The sequence below is a fragment of the Mobula birostris genome, chromosome 10, assembly GCF_030028105.1.
Source record: "Mobula birostris isolate sMobBir1 chromosome 10, sMobBir1.hap1, whole genome shotgun sequence".
Taxonomy (NCBI): domain Eukaryota; kingdom Metazoa; phylum Chordata; class Chondrichthyes; order Myliobatiformes; family Myliobatidae; genus Mobula; species Mobula birostris.
Genome location: NC_092379.1, coordinates 103,266,442 through 103,284,588, shown reverse-complemented (window position 1 = coordinate 103,284,588; position 18,147 = coordinate 103,266,442). Strand labels below are relative to the sequence as shown.

At 41.0% G+C, this 18,147-nt stretch overlaps 1 protein-coding gene across 3 annotated transcripts in view; it reads left to right on the top strand.

The window, feature by feature from the left end:
- dlg3 (discs, large homolog 3 (Drosophila)) overlaps positions 1-18,147 on the top strand; it is a 404,968-nt gene that overhangs the window by 277,438 nt on the left and 109,383 nt on the right. For all 3 annotated transcript variants that reach the window (XM_072270742.1, XM_072270744.1, XM_072270743.1), the window contains 2 exons: positions 2,793-2,949; positions 7,993-8,095. In XM_072270742.1, coding sequence (XP_072126843.1) covers positions 2,793-2,949; positions 7,993-8,095 — 260 coding nt within the window. The remainder of the gene's footprint in view (positions 1-2,792; positions 2,950-7,992; positions 8,096-18,147) is intronic.

Here is an 18,147-nt window from a genome sequence, read left to right as displayed (position 1 = left end):
TACAATATATTTTAATACACTAGTCTAGACCTTTTCATAATTTCAGTCATTGACTATATTCCATTATTGTTTGCTAACACTCATTTCCAACTGAACGGTAAGTTGGAAGTGAAACACTGATGGAATAAACTCTGCAGAAGCAGAAGCACCTTGCGCTTACTTATTGTCTTTCTTGATATTTAAAGAAACATTCTAAGAAAATTGGGAAACCTAACTGGTCACCTTCAACACCAATTGCAAGTTGCTCAAATGCCTTTTAAATTCCAATGACCAGAGAGTATTTTCTCCGGCATTTCTTTTCTTCTTAATATATTTCTTTATATCATTCTATCTTTCTTTTTTCTCTCTTTCTTTCTTTCTCTCTCACTCACTTTCACTCTCTTTCTCTATTTATTTATTTATTTATTTATTTATTGGTAGATCAAATTTAGTCATTAACATTTATTAGCAATCCCTAATTGCCCTTGAGAAGGTGGTGGTGAGGTGTATACTTAAACTGCTGCAGCTCTTTTGGTGAAGGTACTGTACTCCCGCAATGCGGTTGGGTAGGGTGCACCAAGATTTAGACCCCACAATGATGAAGGGAAGGCAAAATACTTCCTAGGCAAGATGGCATGAGATCTGGAGGTAAATCTGCAGGTGGTGGTGTTTCTATATCCTTCTTGATTGTAGAAGTTGCAGGTTTGGAAAGGGAATTTGCAATGGTGAGCATCTGTGCTACATTTTGTAAATGGTACCCTCAGCATCCATGGTGTGCTAGTAGTGGTGGGAATGAATGCTTAGGGCAGTTAATGGCTCGCTTTCGGTGAACTGATTTTTCCTGTATGGTCTTGCTTGAGGGTTGTTGGTGCTGCATTAATCCAGGCAAATTCAGAATATGTTATTATGTGTTTCACATTGTGTTCTTTCTTGTTTAAAGAAAAGTTGTGTATCATTTATATTTAACTTATGTTTTCTTGTGATTGCTAATACAGTGCTATGTGTCTGTGATGTTGCTGCAAGTATGTTTTTCATTGCACCTGTACATACATTTACTGGTGCATACGACATTAAAGTCAGCTTTGACTATAATGTGGTAGAAAGGTCTTGGGAGTCACAATCAAGCCACTCATCACGAGATGTACCCACTCTCTGATACAGAATATACTGTATATATGGCTGGCCCTGTTCTGTTCAGTTACTGGTCAGTGATAACCCTCAGAATACTGATTTTGGAACACTCAGCAATGTCAAAGGTGGTAGTTTGAGTTTGTCATGCTACATTATTTCATTTCTCTTTCCATTTCTTTATCAATGAGTGATTGTCTTCCAAGTTTTGCTTCATTCTGGCAAGGACTGTTCCATTTGCTGAGGTGTTGCAAATGAACGTTATGTAACCATCAGCAAAATCCCCACTTCCAACTTTATGTAGGAAGAAAGGTCATTAATGAATATGGTTTGGGCTAGGATGCTGCCTTGAGGAACTCACATAGTGGTACCCTGGGCCTAGGATAATTGACCTTGACCACCAAAATCACCTTTATTTGTGCAAAGTATCACTCCGACCACTGGATTATTTTACCAATGAAGCACATTGACCAGTTTGTTTTTAAAGGCATTGCGATTTAATTATTTTTTATTTAGAGATACAGCATGGAATAGGCCCTTCTGGCCTAGCAAGCTGCACTGTCCAGCAGCACACCAATTTAACCCTAGCCTAATCACAGGATAATTTACAATGACCGATTAACCTACAAACCGATATGTCTTTGGAATGTGGGAGGAAAGCAGAGCACCAGGAGGAAGCCCATCTGCTTACAGGAAGGATGGCATCAGAATCGAACTCTGAACTTCGACACCCCAAGTTGTAATAACATCACACTAGCATGGCACCCTCACACTTCCTCAGGTGTTCCTTTGATGCCAAGAGTCACTTCCAGTTCATCGCAAAGACTTAACTCTTTGGTTTATGTTTGGACCAGGACTGTGATGAGGTCGGAAGCCAATGTTGTCATGGCAAAATTCGTGATGGTGGGTAGTCTCCATTATTTTGCTGATGGTTGGGAGCAGACTGATCAGATTTGTTTTCCATTTTTGTTATGCAACATCCATTTAGTGAGTACCTCAGTGGTGACTCGCCGTGAGCAGCAGTTCAACATGACTGGAAATGACTCTTTGGCTGTGGCTAGCCAGTCAAAGTAGATTGAAACCTCATGACAGGAGACAAAGGCATGCCCATAATGGATGCTTACTTCCTGATGATCTTCAGAGGTGACACAGCCTTCCTTTCTGATGAGCAAGTATTCATGGACTTAGATTTTCTAAGGTGGACAGAATTCCGGTCAGTTAGTGCTTCACGGTAAGGGTCAGATCCCTAGATATTTTAGTTGGATCAAGAATAATGTGTCAGTTTCTAGCATTTTGGTAAGTGCTTCCAGTGGGTTACCAGAATGACTAAATTATTAAAATAAATAAGCAAAAGGTACAGTCTCTGAAGCTGTTCATTTAGATTGAATGTGGGTTGGTCTTACGGATTATTTGAAGTGCCCCCCATTTCCTGCAGAATGAATTTATTCCCTACACATTAGCAACGATGCACATCCTCAGTTCCTCATCTGTTGAACTGAGAATTTCCTCAGTTTAAACATTCATGTCATTGAACATGCTTAATAAAATTGCTAAATCCTTTTATGTGGCTGCATCTACAATATATTAATGCCCATGGAATGAACGGAATCATCTATAAGTATCAGGACTTTGGGTTTATCCAATTGTTTGGTTAATTGGCTTCTTTCTGATGCTGTGTTTTACAGAGAGCCAAGAAAGATTGTTCTCCACAAAGGATCGACGGGTTTAGGCTTTAACATTGTCGGTGGCGAAGATGGTGAAGGGATCTTTGTTTCATTCATTCTGGCGGGTGGCCCAGCGGACCTCAGTGGAGAGCTACGAAGGGGAGATCGGATATTATCTGTGAGTAGTAACCATATTTATTGAGGTTGAAAAAATATCCTCAATATCAGTAAAGTGTTATCAAATGGGGCAGTTATGCTTGGATAAAATATCATTGAAACTAACTGGCTTACTGAAACTAATTCTGTCTCTCTGAAGATGAAGAGAAGATGGGATTAGCAGAGTTTTGCCAGGCATTAGGGGGTGAGATAGCAATGTGGAAGAGCAGAACAAAGTCTCAGATCAGGTTTCAATTGTACACGCTTCTCTGGGGCTGTTTTGCACCCTGACCATCAGGAAGGAATCAGAATCAGGTTTATTATCACTGACTTATATGTTGTGAAACTTGTTGTTTTACAGCAGTAGAAAAGGGAAAAGACTTATAATTACTATAAATTTCAAAATAAGTCAATAGTGAAAAAAGAATAATGAAGTAGTGTCAATGAACCATTCAGGATTTTGATAGCAGGTGGAAAGCAGCTGTTTCTAAGATGGCATGCCCATATCAGAGAGGTACTGCTGCACAGTGGCTGAGGTTGGGAGGAGCGGAGTGAATTGTTAAACCGATTTTTCCTGGTACTGAAAGCAACTTTATTCAACTGTTAGAAATGGGCCCTTCATGATAGGGAGGAAAGCTATATGTTTCTGTGACTTACCTCTAAATGATGAAGACCACCTTAAAACATGTCAAGGTACCTTCCTATGGAACAGCAACATAGTAGTTCATAAAAAAGGGCTGATATACCTAATGTTCTCATTAATCCTGGAATGTTTGCTGGAGGGCCATTGAATGGAGAATTCTTATCTGCATTTAAACAGATGTGATTCTTGACCTGGTCTTGCCTGAATGAGCTTTACTTTGACTGGCTATTACCTCACTGGAGGAAGCACAATGCTAACTGTAGATGCTGGAAATGGGAAGGGCTCCATTTCTTATTGTTTATATTCCATACTTATTGAAAAAACTACTCTCAGAAATCTTTTGCATCTTTAGGCCTGTGTAATTACGTGCAAGATGACTCTTGCTGTTAACCAAATTATTGGTTCTGACATTGTTTTATTTATGCAATCACAGAATGTGGACATCGCTAATAAAACCAACACTTACTTTCCATCCCTAATTTCCCTTGAAAATGATGCGGTTCATAATCTTTTGTGTGATGAATAGCATTATTAAAAAGGAAATTCCAGGATTTTACCAGTAGCAGTGAAGGAATGGAGGATTGTGTATAACCGGCAAGTGCTAATATTTCAATGTGCTGATTGCCTTTCTGGGCAGTGTAGATCATAGATTTTTGAAGTGCTGTTGAAGAAGCTTTGATGAAAGGAAACTTGAAGGAATGCAGTATCCCCACTGATTCCTGAGAGCCTTTTGCCCATGACTACTCAACAAACATTCAAGGTTGAACTGGGAACCTCCAGGTTATGCTTTGACTGTGCTTAGAAGCTTTATTTAAGTGGTGGAAGGACCTCCTCACAAACTACCAGCCTGTCTGTTCAGTCAATTACCTCCTGCTCTTCTTTGGAAGAGTGCAGTTCCCACACTTACCTCATTAGCCAACTCAGAAACCTTACACCCATAGAGGAAACCAGTCATCCACCATCACAAAATGCTGCCTAAGGAGAAGAAGGTTATTTGCGCAGTGTATCGACAGCTACGTTGCACTAGCAGTGAAGAGACTGAATATGTGAGAGGTGCATTGTATGTCAATTAAGCATCCCTTTTGCTGCATTTAAAGTACCCTTATCTAAGTGTCTAAAAAGTATTCCATCACATTCCTGAATCTTGCCTGGTCAATGATGGAAGCACTTTGGGGAATCAAGAGATGAGTCACAAATCACAAATACCTCAACTCCATTTTGCTGTTGGAGCCAAAATATTTTTGTGTTTAGTCCAGATACATTTTTAGTCAATGGTGACTTCTTTGGCATTGAAACTGGGAGCTTAGAAATTGACATGCCAGTGAATGTCTAGGGGACAAAGTCGGATTCACTTTAGTCTGCCATTTTGTGACACAAAATGTTATTTTCCACTTGTGTTCATGTTTGAATATTGTGCAGGAAATGCTTTGTTTTCAAAGGAGCTCCGGATGAAGCTGATCACAGAGCATACATTGGTGAACATCTGTACTTCTGGAATAAGTTGCTGAAGATGGTTGGTTCAAGGACACTGCCTAGTGGAATTGCAGCAGATGGGATGATTAGGCTTTTATAGCCAGGACCACCTTCATGCTAGATCAATCAAATCAAATCAAATTCAAGTTTAATTATCGTTCAACCATACGCGAACACAGCCAAACAAAACGGTGCTCCTCTGGGGCCAAGGTGCAAAACATACACAGCACATTCAAAATAGCAAGCAGAAAAAAACATAGTCATGCTAAAAAAACGTATATAGCCGAAGTCCCTGAGCGGTATGTCTCGCAGATTGATGGTGTAGTGCTCAGACAAATATATGCTCACAATCCAGCCTGTCATTCAACCAATCAAACACTGGAGGGCAGCACTGACGGGAGAGACCAGCTCCCATTCAGTCAGGGACACCACACTACATGGCTTCCGGCGGTCTGAGGCCTAGTCCTCCTACAACTGAAGCCACTCAACTGCCCCGCCACCAAACAAGGGAAACCGGCCTGCAGCATCTTACGTTATCATTGTCCAACAGTGTCTTGTGATCTCAAGAGAAACGCCCAAGACAATCACCCATGGTTACACTGCATGCCACCTTCATGCACCATCTCCTGCGGGCAACAACATGGTCTGCACCCAGTCCAGTACTTCTGCCAATGAGCAGGTCACTGATGGGTTTAGACCTGCAGTACCTGAAGTTCTTGGAGTCCAGCATTGTCTTGCAATTGTAAAAAAGACATTAAACAAAGAAAAGATATTACTCTACCCATTGAAGAGTTTTGCCCCTATTTAATGGCAACTCCTGGATGCAACTTGAGTTCTGTGTTTCCTGTTGCCTCTCACCTTAGTTTTGGAATTCAGCTTCTTTGCTATGTTTGGACCAAGACTGCTTTGGTCTAGAGCCAAATGATCCTGCAAAATCCAGATTTAGAATCAGAGAGCATGTTATTACTAAATAAGTCCTGTTAGAAGCACTATAATAAATCTCCATTCACTATTTTGTTGATTGAAAGAAGACAATTGAGCAATAGTTGACTAGATTAGATTTGTCTATTTGTTGACTAAATATATCTGTGTAATCCTGCACTATATCAGGTAGATACCAAAACTAGAAGTATTTAGCCAACGATACAAGTCCTCAGTACCCATAATCTTTGTTATCAACCATTTCTTTATACAAGTTAGATCAAATCAATTTGGTTGAAAACTGACTTCAGTGATATGAGGAGGGTAAGACACAAAAAGGGAAGAATAATATTCACTCAAGATGACTGCAGGGTAAAAGTAACAGATTTCTTCCTAATTCTTGTGTTGCTAAGACTTGCATAGATTATGTGAGCCACTTTCTCATCAGTACATTTCTAGCATGTGAGTGTAAAAGACAAGACTGCAGAATTTGTAGCCATCTTCAGCCGATAATACAGAATTGAAAGGAAGTCTATGTGGGCTGGTACATTGGACTCATATGAAAGTAGCTGTCAGGAAAATCCAGTCCTCAATATTGGTTTTTCATGGGACCATCTCTTTTTAGTCATCCATCACCATTCACAACTGGATTGGGCATGACCTTCAGATCCTTGATCTGACCTGAAAATCAAAAATCTGCTGATACTAGAAATCTAAAAGCAGAAAATGTTGAAAACATTCAGCAGGTCAGTCTGTATCTATGGAAAGGGAAAACCCTTTTCAGAACTGATCTGATCTTCTAATTGTATGGTTGATTATTTCTCCCCATATCCTAATACATCTTCCACTTACCATACGTATTATCCTATGTTAGGGCTTTAGCAGGTTAGCACCTTGGTTTTATGTAAGGTCATCGACACCTCAAGTATGTTGTTATGTGTTTCTCATTAAATCAATGTCTTTCACAGCCCATGAAATTACAAATTGTCATGAAATTAACATTCTCCTATCTGCGATATAAGAGATTACAATGTTAATGTCCAGCTGTGAAGTTTTGGATCTGCTCTGAATCTAACTTATAAAGGAGCCGAACAATATAATGAAGGATTTTCTCGCCAATAATATGAAATTTTGTCTCCACAAGGACCCTGTAGTGGTTAATTCTACAGATACTAAAAGGCTTTCCCTTCTGTTGTTTCATATTGTTTATATATCATGGATTATTAACAGACTCTGCCTTTACAATTATAGTACTTTGATTAACGTGTCGATGACTCAGTTGTTCCTCATCGACCCATATCTAGCAGAGGGCTCTGGAGGAACACAACAATGTCTTTCAGATGGAGGCAGTTAACTTGTCTGCATTCTACAAAATGTCCTGTGCGTCAAATCTGCACCAGTAACAAGTGCATCCCTGCTTTTGATATTTCTCTGTAAGATTTCTATTTCAAGGCACTAACCATTACGCATGTTGCAGAGAGGCTGCCAGCTGCTTTGACCATTTGTGATTCAGAATTAGGATGGAGTTGCTATGGTAACAGTTCTGTCTGAGATCTATTCCCCCCCACCCCCCATCCTACATTTATTCCAGAACTAAGAATGGTCTGTTATTCATACTCGACTAAAATCCATCTACTACTTAAAATGTTTTTGGAAGTCCTGCTCCCCAAGTGTGCCTTTCCTAGAATAATGCCCATCAGGGTATCTTCTTACTTTGTTAGTAATTCATTATTACATCAATATCCCAAGCTACCGTTCACCAAGCTCTTCTCCTCGCTGGTACATTTTATTTGAACTTATTTTTCCTGAAGCCGAAGGGAAGTTAAGACAGTCCTGCAAAGAGAAAGAAAAAATTCTTAAAAATAATTAACTAAATTCTAATTTGAGAAGCACCATATCTGTAGCCCTGAGACAAGTTAATTCTTCAGTAATATGTTAGATCTGCATTATTGCTACAGGGGTCCATCAACTGAGTGGGAACTTGACTGTCTTGGGTATGTTTTAAATAATTCTGCCTGTTTGTTTCAGGTAAATGGTGTTAATCTACGGAGTGCTACACATGAGCAGGCAGCAGCTGCGCTCAAAAGAGCTGGTCAGACTGTGACTATCGTAGCTCAGTACCGACCTGAAGGTAAGCACGTGCGGATTAGGGCAGTTGACTTCATGTTACTTTTGATGTGCTGCAATGATACAGCAGTTTTCTTTCTGTTGCACCTTATACTGTCAGTTTTAACGCACAGATATTTAAACAAAATCTAATATGTAGTTGACACAGAAAATGCTGGAAGAACTCAGTGGGCCAGGCAGCATCTATGGAAAAGAGTAAACAGTCGACGTTTCATAAGAACATAAGAAATATGAGCAGGAGTAGGCCATCTGGCCTATCGAGCCTGCTCTACCATTCAATAAGATCATGGCTGATCTGGCCATGAACTCATCAAACATCGTCAAACAGACCTGTCCTGATGAAGGGTCTCGGCTCAAAATGTCAACTGTTTACTCTTTTCCGTAGATGCTGCCTGGCCTGCTGAGTGCCTCCAGGATTGCGTGTGTGTTGCTTGGATTGCTAGCATCTGCAGATTTTCTCTCATTTCAAACTTACAGTATTGTTTAATTATTGTGATTGAGTAAGAAAATGCCTCAGATTAAACTCTACAGCTGTAGAAGTGTCTGAAGGTAATATCAATATATTTGTATACTTTTTCAAGATATTCATCTGCGCATTCAAGAAACAATGTGGGAAATTATTGCATTTCTGAGTGTATTGATAAGAGGCTCTTAGCCATTCTGTCTTATAGTAGTACCTAAACTTCCTGTGTAGTTTTCTAATAGTAAAATGTTTTGGAAGAATTGAGGCAAGGAAAGGTGCTGTATTAATGCTTGTCCTTTTCTCCTTTACAAATGGCCCAATATTTACTGCCTCTGGGAGTCCCCAGAGAACTATGGAAACAATAGTAATAACAACACAGGAAACTCAGGGAAAAGATCATTTGACTTCTCTGCCAAGAGTACAAAATAATACCATTATTTATTGGTGAACAAATATCAAATAAGTGCGTTATTTGAAGTAATCAGAGATTGGCATGATCAGGTGAAAACTGGAACTGGCAGAGCACCAATTTTATTCTTGCTCATATGGGGATCTTGTTCATTCCTCAAGAAAAATTCCAAACACTTCAAATACAGAGAATTACTTTACCGGGGCATCACTGGTGTTACTTAAATGCAAACAACACTGTTTTTATAGACAACGAAAACAATCACATTTTTTTTGGTGATGTTAATTGACAAACAAAGCTGGTCAGGATGTGTGGTGAATCTCTTGCCTTCCCTTAGATAATCTATTGAATCTTTAACAAGAGTGGCGATCAGAGAGGGGTGTAGGAGAGTGCACCAGCATCACCCAAAAGAAAAAGCATGATTCTCTTTTGGGCTATGAAATAGCTGGAAGTAGGGGTGAAGGGTGGTGTTTGGTGGGTGGAGGGCTGGGCTATGGTAAGATATAAGGTGCTGCATTAAAGGGGGTGTTAATCTGACATAAAGGGTTCGAGATTTGTGTCTGTGGCAAGTTTGAAATTCAATACTTTGAATGGCAATTTCAGGAATTATTGATTTAAAGCCATCATTCTCCTGGCCATAAAACGTTACCCATTGTAAATGTTCAATGCCAATTACATAAAGGTTAAAGATTAGCTTGATTGTCACATGTACGTCAAGACATACAGTGAAATGTGCCATTTGCATTAGCAACCAACACAGTTTGAGTATGCTCTGGGAGCAACTGGCAAGTGTCACCATGTTTCTGGCACCAACTTAGCATGCCCACAACTTACTAGCACCAACCTGTACCTCTTTTGAATGTGGGAGGAAAACAGAGCACCCAAAGGAAAGCCACACGATCAAGGGGAGAATATACAGACTCCTTACAGACCATGGTGGGAATTGAACCCCAGTCTTACAACTGGTGCTAAGCGTTATGCCCCACTACTTGCTTCTCTTCAACCCAATTCTATTAGGTATCCAAGTGTATCTAAATAAAAAGCAGTCTGCAACTTCCTGTCTGGCACTTGCAATTATCGCAGTATGTCTTGGTGCCCCAAGAAAGTTACATCAGGGGTTAAATGTGTTTGGTGGATTGGAATCGCAGCTGAGTCTGAACAGACCAGCATGGGAATTTCACTTCCTTTCTGTGCTATTCATTATTAAACCAGCTTGCTGTTTACAATAAAACTCCAGTTATCCGGCGTCTAATTTTCAGAAGTCCTTCTGGTCTGGCAGATGGCTTGCTCACTATGAACTAGTTCATGGCCAGAGCCAAGATTGGGGTTTGCAGCTGGAGCAGAGATCTCTACCTCTTGTGTATTTCCCATTTCCTTTTAATTTATTAGCCTTGCTAGAACATTTAATACATGCTGTATAATATGTTATGAAAGCAAAATAAAAGTAGCTGGGTGTTACCTAGGAATACTACATAAAAGTCCAGAAAATCCACTGGTCTCGCATTATCAAGATCCAAGATCGTAGATTATTGGAGTTTTACTATATCAGGTTCACTTAATTCAATTTTTTAAGCAGCATAGCACCAAAACCATTAGAATCATGCCAGTATAATATCCACAAATACTAACTTTGGCTGTATCTCAGGTAAAGCTGTAAGCCAGTTCTGTCCAACTGCTTTGCAAAAGTACACTGAGTACTTAAAGAGCAACAAGAGCAGTTCTTTTTTTACCTGTATTATTAGCATAGTTTATAATCTGTCTCTAGTAACATCAAATACAGTTTTGGTTCATCTAGAATAAATCTTTTCATGAGAAACGTTATCCTGCTTTTGCCCATTGTAAATAAGTTGCACTTCACTAGATCAGCAGGGGTGAAAAATTCCTTGTAGTTTGGAGTTTCTTGTTATGCTAATAAATGGGTCGTGTTAGCTGTCAATCTGCTGGAAGGTGTGTATAGATCTATTCTTTGGTTCTAATATTAAAAGACAAGATGAGGGGGAAAAAAGAACTGTAGCATCTGGTTTAAAAAAACTTTAAGCTGAATTGGTAAATTAAACTGGTAAATTGGCTTATTATTGCCGCATGTACTGAAACTTCATTTTGCATGCCATCCATACAGATCATTTCATCACATCAGTCCATTTGCATTACCCAGAGGATCAGAGAAGTGAAGCGAGCAGCTTTTCTGAAACTTGCTTTTCGTTAAGAGGTTGCCTGTACAGATGTTTTATGTAAGTGCGAAAGGAAAGCAGGCTCTAGCAGACAACCATTTCAGAACTGCCAATGTTGGGAGTGGTCGTGTTTGAGGTGTAAGTGCCGTGGTTGAGTATACTCTTAAGTGCTAAGGCTTTAGTCCAGGGGGCTTCAGCGAAAAGAGGCTCAGCAGGTAGGCGCAGGTGAGGTTTTCTTTAGAGTTATTGTTCCCATTAAAGTAGCTGCAATGTCAGTTAGGGCTGTGGTATGCTCCTCCTGCAGGATGTAGGAGATCAAGGCAACTCCAGTGCCTGTGATGTACCCAGCTGCAGCTCCTGACCCTGTCTATAAATATTAGAACCAAAGGATAGATCTGTACACACCTTCCAGCAGACTGACAATTAGCAGCACATGTTGGATGCAGTTAGATTCTTCTGGGATACTGATAGGACCGTAGATACTGATAGGTTTTAGTGATGGGTCAAACCTAAGGTACAGGCTGCAGATAGGTGGGTGACCACCGGGAGAGGTAAGCGGGAGAGACAGTGCAGGACCTCTGCTAGCCATTCCTCTCTGCAACAGGTTTACCCCTCTGGATACTGCTGGAGGCAATGTCATGTCAGAGCACAACAGCAGCAGGCAGGCCAGTGGCATTGTCGTCAGCTCCAAGGCTCATCGGGCAGAGCAATAGTGAGATTCTGTGACAATGAAAGAGATGTCAGGAGGGTGTGTTGCCAGGGATGAGGCTATCTCAGAGCAGTTGCAGAACATCATCAAAGGGGGTTTTGGGGATGGGTGAGCAGCCAGAAGTCATGCTGCACATTGGCACCAATGGCAAAGGTAGAAAGGGGAAGAGGTCCTGTGCAGTGAAAATAGGGAGTTAGGAAAGCGGCTGAAAAGCAGAGCCTCAAAGATAGTACTCATGGATTACTTTGGTGCCAAGTGCTAGTCAGGGTCGAAATGGAAATTTACAACAGATGACTATGTGGCTGAGGAAGTGATGCAGGAGACAAGATTTCAGATTCTTGGATCAGTGGAACATCATCTGGGGTAGTGGTGACCTGTACAAGAGGGATGTGTTGTGTCTTAATTGCAACAGAACCAATATCCTGGCCAGGGGAGGGGGTGATAGAGGAGGTTAAACTAGTTAGGCACTTGGATGGGAACCAGAGCACTAGGTCAGAGAGTTGAGAGATTGAGAGCAGGGTAAATGACATGACCATGGAAATAGACACAGTGGAACAGATGGGTTAAACTGTGTGTACTGTAATGCTAGGAGTATTTTGGGTAAGGGTGCTGAACTTAGAGCATGGATAAGCACATGGAACTATGATGTTGTGGCCATAACAAAGACTTGGTTGAGAGAGGAATATACTGGACCTGGTGCTGGGTAATGAGCCTAGTTAGAAATTAGCTTTCAGTTGAAGAACAGTTAGGGAACAACGATCGTAACTGCTTAAGTTTTAAGATATCTATAGATAAGGATAAGTATGGATGGACCTTGCAGCAGAGTATTAATTAAGAGCATGGTAACTTGCAAGAGAATTAGGCATTTTGAGATGAAATATTAAAATGGATAGGTCCCAAGGTCTGATGAGCTATACCCCAGGTTACTGAGAGAGGCAAGTGACATTTCTGCAGCCTTGACCAATAACTTCATGTCCTCTCAAAGTTCAAAGTAAATTTATTATCGAAGTGTAAATATGTTACCATATACAATCCTGAGATTCATTTCTTGCGGGCATACTCAATAATTCCATAAGAGAATAATAGCCATAACAGAATCAATGAAAGACCACGCCAACTTGGGTATTCAACTAGTGTGCAAAAGACAACAAATTGTGCAAATACAAGAAGAAAGAAAGAATTACCTCTGATCACAGGTGAGGATGAATAGTGAATAGATGTTGTTCCCTTCTTCAATCAGGAATATAGGGATAATCATGGAAACTATAGTCCAGTTAGTCTCACATCAATGGTAGGAAAGTCACTGGAGAATATTTTTTAGGCATAGGATTTATAAGCATTTGGAAAAGCATGGCTAATCAGAGACAGCATGGTTTTGTGAGGGCTATTGTGTCTGGTTAGCCTCCAACCTACTGGCATGAGCATCAATTTCTCTAACTTCCAGTAATTGCTCTCCCTTCCCTCTTTTATCCCTTTTCCCATTCCCCATTCTGGTTGCCCCCTCACTCCTTCTCATTTCCTCAACTGCCCATCACCTTCCCCTGTTCCTTTCCTCCTTCCCTTTATTCTATAGTCCATTGTTCTCTCCTATTATATTCCTTCAGACTTTTACCTCTTGCACCTATCACCTCTCAGCATCTTACTTCATCCACAGTCCCACACTCACCTACTTGCCCTCTCATCTGGTCTCACCTAACAGTTACCAGCTTGTATTTTTCTCCCGCTCTAAACCTTCTTATTCCTTGTATCCCTTCCTCTACATATATATATACCAGCATGAAAATCTAACGGGTACTTTAGTAAGTTTGTAGAGATTACAAAGATTGGTTGTGTTGTGGATAGTGTTGACAGCTGCCAAAGTGTACCATGGGTTATAGATTAGTTGCAGATGTGTGCAGAGAAATGGCAGTTGGAGTTTAACTTGGCTAAATATGAAGTGCTGTACTTTTGAGAGATCAAATGGAAAGGGATAATACTTCGCTGATTGCAAGGCCCTTAACAGTGTTGATGTCCTGCAAGGCCAAGTCCATAGCTCTCTGAAAGTGGCTACACAGGTTGAAAGGATGGTGAAGAAGACATGTGGCATACTTGCCGTTTTTAGTCAAGAAACTGAGTTCAAGAGTTGTTACAGATTTACAGAACTCTAGTTAGGCCACATCTGGATTATTACATTCAATTCCCATTAGCCTATTATAGGAAGAATGCTGAGGCTTCGAAAAGGATGCAGATGAGATTCACCAGGAAGTTGCCTGGATTAGTGGGCATGTGCTGTAAGGAGGAGTTGGACAAACATGGGTTGTTTTCTCTGCACCTGATAGAGGTTTTTAAGATCATGAGAGGCATATGGTTAACAGGCAGTATCTTTTTCCCAGGGTTAAAATGTCCAATACCCGGGGGGGGGGGGGTCAAGACCCTTTATCAGGACTCCTAGGGAATTGTTGAATAGTCTTATAACAGCAGGATAGAAGCTATGTTCGGGCCTAGTGGTACATGCTTTTGGGCTTTTTATGTTCTGCTCAATGGACGGTGGGGAGAAAAGGAATGTTTAGGGTGGGGTCTTTGAACATGTTGGCGACTTTACAGAGGCAACAAGAAGAATACAAAGTCCACAGAGAGGACGCTGGTTCCCATGATGTGCTGAGGGGTGTACACAACTCTCTGCAGTTTCTTGCAGTCTCAGGCAGAACAGCAATTGCTGTACAAAGCCATAGTGCTTTCGGTAAGGTTGCTTTCTGTAAAAATTAGTTAGTATCAAAGAAGACGTGCCGAATTTTTTTAGCCTCCTGAGGAAGGAGAGGCATGGTGAACTTTCTTGGCTTTGGTGTCTACGTTCATGGTTGGACTAGTTCAGACTACTGGAGATATTTGATTCTGGAAAACTTAACCTTGTGACTGTGGGTCCAGGTGCATTGAAGGCTGTTGGTGAGAGTGGAGACATTCCATTTTCCTTTCTGCTCAAAACATGCACAAGACACAGAAGGCTCATCAGGAGGGGATGCATTGTTGTTGACGATGGTGCCTGATTTTGTCTTGCAGCCTGTAAGGTTTGCCACACCTGACAGCTAGCGTGGGACTTAATTTCAGACAGGTATTGTCCCTTGACATAACTAAAAGTTTTATGAATTTCGTGACTTGATTTGTCGTACAGGTCAGGATTTCCTGATTTGAACACCACAGTCCTGGAATTCAGTAAGAAGTGACCTCCTGATTTATCCATAATTTCTATTTTACGAACACTTAGACTGACCTTTTTTTTTAACCCAGTAAGTTCTCTGATGCTGGTGACATGTTCATCTAGATTGGCTGCTGAGTCTTTGAATACAGACTAGTCTACTGACTGAAAGCAGTAATGTAGAAGATCATCTGTTCCTCAGACCAGCACTAAGCAACTTTCTGTACCAGATCCTCGGGTTTCAGCTTCTGTTTATATACAGCAAGAAGGAGCACAGCCTGGTAGACTAATTGACCAAAGAGAAACTATGAGCTTTATTTGTCAAAACAATGAAACTTACACTGAAATGCATCGTTTTGCAGTGAAGACCGACACATCCTCACAACACAGTCTGAGGACGTGCTGGGGGCAGCTCACAAGTATCACCATGCTTCCAGCATCAATATAACATGCCCACAATTTACTAACCCCAACACATATGTCTTTGGAATGTGGGAGAAAACCTACACAGTCACAGGGAGAACATACAGCAGCAGGAATTACTGGTGCTGTAAAGCATTACGCTAACCATTACACTACCCTGATGCTGTGTGACCATCGGTGAAAGGTCCTATAGTGACCATCGGTGAAAGGTTGGTTGATGGGTGTATAGCAATGGTCCCTGGAGGGACTGGAGCAGTGTTTGGGTACCTAGTGGGACTTGAGCAGAGCCATTAGTATTTTCATAACACACTCACTTCTCCAACACACCTCTGAAATTGGCCTTGTAGAAGTTACTGGTAATGATGAAGGGGGCCTATTCATATCGCATTTCAGGGCTGTTGATCACTGAGTAATAGTTTATTGAGTGCAGGCTTCACGTCCACTCTAGCTGAGATGTGAACTGCTATAAGGATGGCTAAAGTGAACTCCCAATAAAACTCCAATAACCTAAAAACAGTTTGTTCAGAAATCTTCATGATCCAACATTTGGCTGACTAATTAGTTTAGAGTGTAAGCCAGAGATCCAGAGGGAAGTAGTATCTGCTCCCAGAGCTGGAATCCAGTCTGTGGACCAAGTGTAGTGCTGGAGCCAGGGTTGGGATCCATAATATCAGAGATCATAACATAGTGAGTTGGTGGCCAGAGTCAGGGTCTTGTATAATGTCTGCTCCTTTTAAACACCAAGTTCATTGGAAAATTTACTTTTCTATTGTGTAACATGTAAAAGGTGAAATAAAAGTATGCCGAATATTCATATGAGCAACATCCATTAGCACAGCACTAACAATGTATCAAGGGAGTTAATGTAATACTAGCCCATGTCTATGCAATGTATGTAAAGGGGTAGTTTATCTTCCATGAGTAAATCAAACAGAAAGAAAGATTATAGTGCAGGAATAGAATTTTAATTGATGACAGAGAATAGATGGAGAAACTTCTACTGGGAAAACATGAATGATTTGATATCTACATTTAAGTTGTTAAATGCAATTTATGTGCTAGAAATGATACTGCACCTAAAGAGACTCTTTATGATTGTGTTATGAGGGGACAGGAGAGGCGACACTTCACCTGTGAGTCGACTGAGGTGATATACTGCGTCCGGCGCTCCCGATACGGCCTTCTATATATTGGCGAGGCCCAACGCAGACTGGGAGACCGTTTTGCTGAACACCTACGCTCCGTCTGCCAGAGAAAGCAGGATCTCCCAGTGGCCACACATTTTAATTCCATGTCCCATTCCCATTCTGATATGTCTGTCCATGACCTCCTCTACTGTCAAGATGAAGCCACACTCCGGTTGAAGGAACAACACCTTATATTCCGTCTGGGTAGCCTCCAACCTGATGGCATGAACATTGACTTCTCTAACTTCCGTTAATGTCCCACCTCCCCTTCATACCCCATACGTTATTTATTTATTTATTATATATATATATATATATATATATATATATATATATATATATATATTCTTACTCTCTGTCTCCTTTTTCTCCCTCTGTCCCTCTCACTATACTCCTTGCCCATCCTCTGGTCTTCCCCCCCACCCCCTTTCCTTCTCCCTAGGCCTCCCGTCCTATTATCCTCTCATATCCCTTTTGCCAATGAATTGTCCAACTCTTGGCTCCATCCCTCCCCCTCCTGTCTTCTCTTATCATTTTGGTTCTCCCCCTCCCCCTCCCACTTTCAAATCTCTTACTAGCTCTTCTTTCAATTAGTCCTGACGAAGGGTCTCGGCCCAAAACGGCAACTGTACCTCCTCCTAGAGATGCTGCCTGGCCTGCTGCGTTCACTAGCAACTTTTATGTGTGTTGCTCATATATGATAGAACAGCCTTTGTATACATGTTTGCACAAAGTCCTTTGCCCACTAACACCTGTAATTGTAGAACGAGTGGAACAAGTAGAAGGTGAGTTGAACTGTGGATTATGAACAGGCAGAGAGGGTAGTTGACGAGGTTTGTGGGGTAAGCATGAGATGGGTGAAGGCAGGATTGGGAGAGGTGGAACAGTATTTGAGATGGAGAAGGGAAGATCAGATTGGAGTTGTAGGATGATCAGACAAATAAATAATGGAGCCAGGATCAGTTGGCATGAGCTTCAAGTTGTGGACAAGGAGATGATCAGATGTTGGATGGAGAATGTGATTAGAAGATTCAGCTATGGAGTAGAATTTCTGGAGGACTTGATAGATGGCATACTGCATGAGCCTTACTGCAGCTGACTGCTTAGAAATGCACAGCAGCAGGTTATGTCTCCTTACTATTTTCCCCAAGGTCAAATCTCCAGCCACCATTGACATGACAGTATGGATTTTGTGAGAAACATACATGCTGAACGGATTAATACAGCTTCTTACTACAGTAACATTGCTGAATGTTCTGACTAACCAGTACTGCAAAGGATTCTTATAGATCTTGTAATACATGGTGTGTGACAAGTGGCACGCTGGCTGAATAAATGATAATGGATCAATAACTAAAGAGAACAGCTTACAGCACTGAAAACCAAGAACATTATAAGCTAAATGCCAGTCCTGAATTAGCTAAATTTACTTTATAGTTGCACACATTATGTTTTCTGAAAATGACCACATTTTTTCTTTCTCTTTGCCTGCCCAGTGTTTGTAATTCTTGTGGTTGATTAG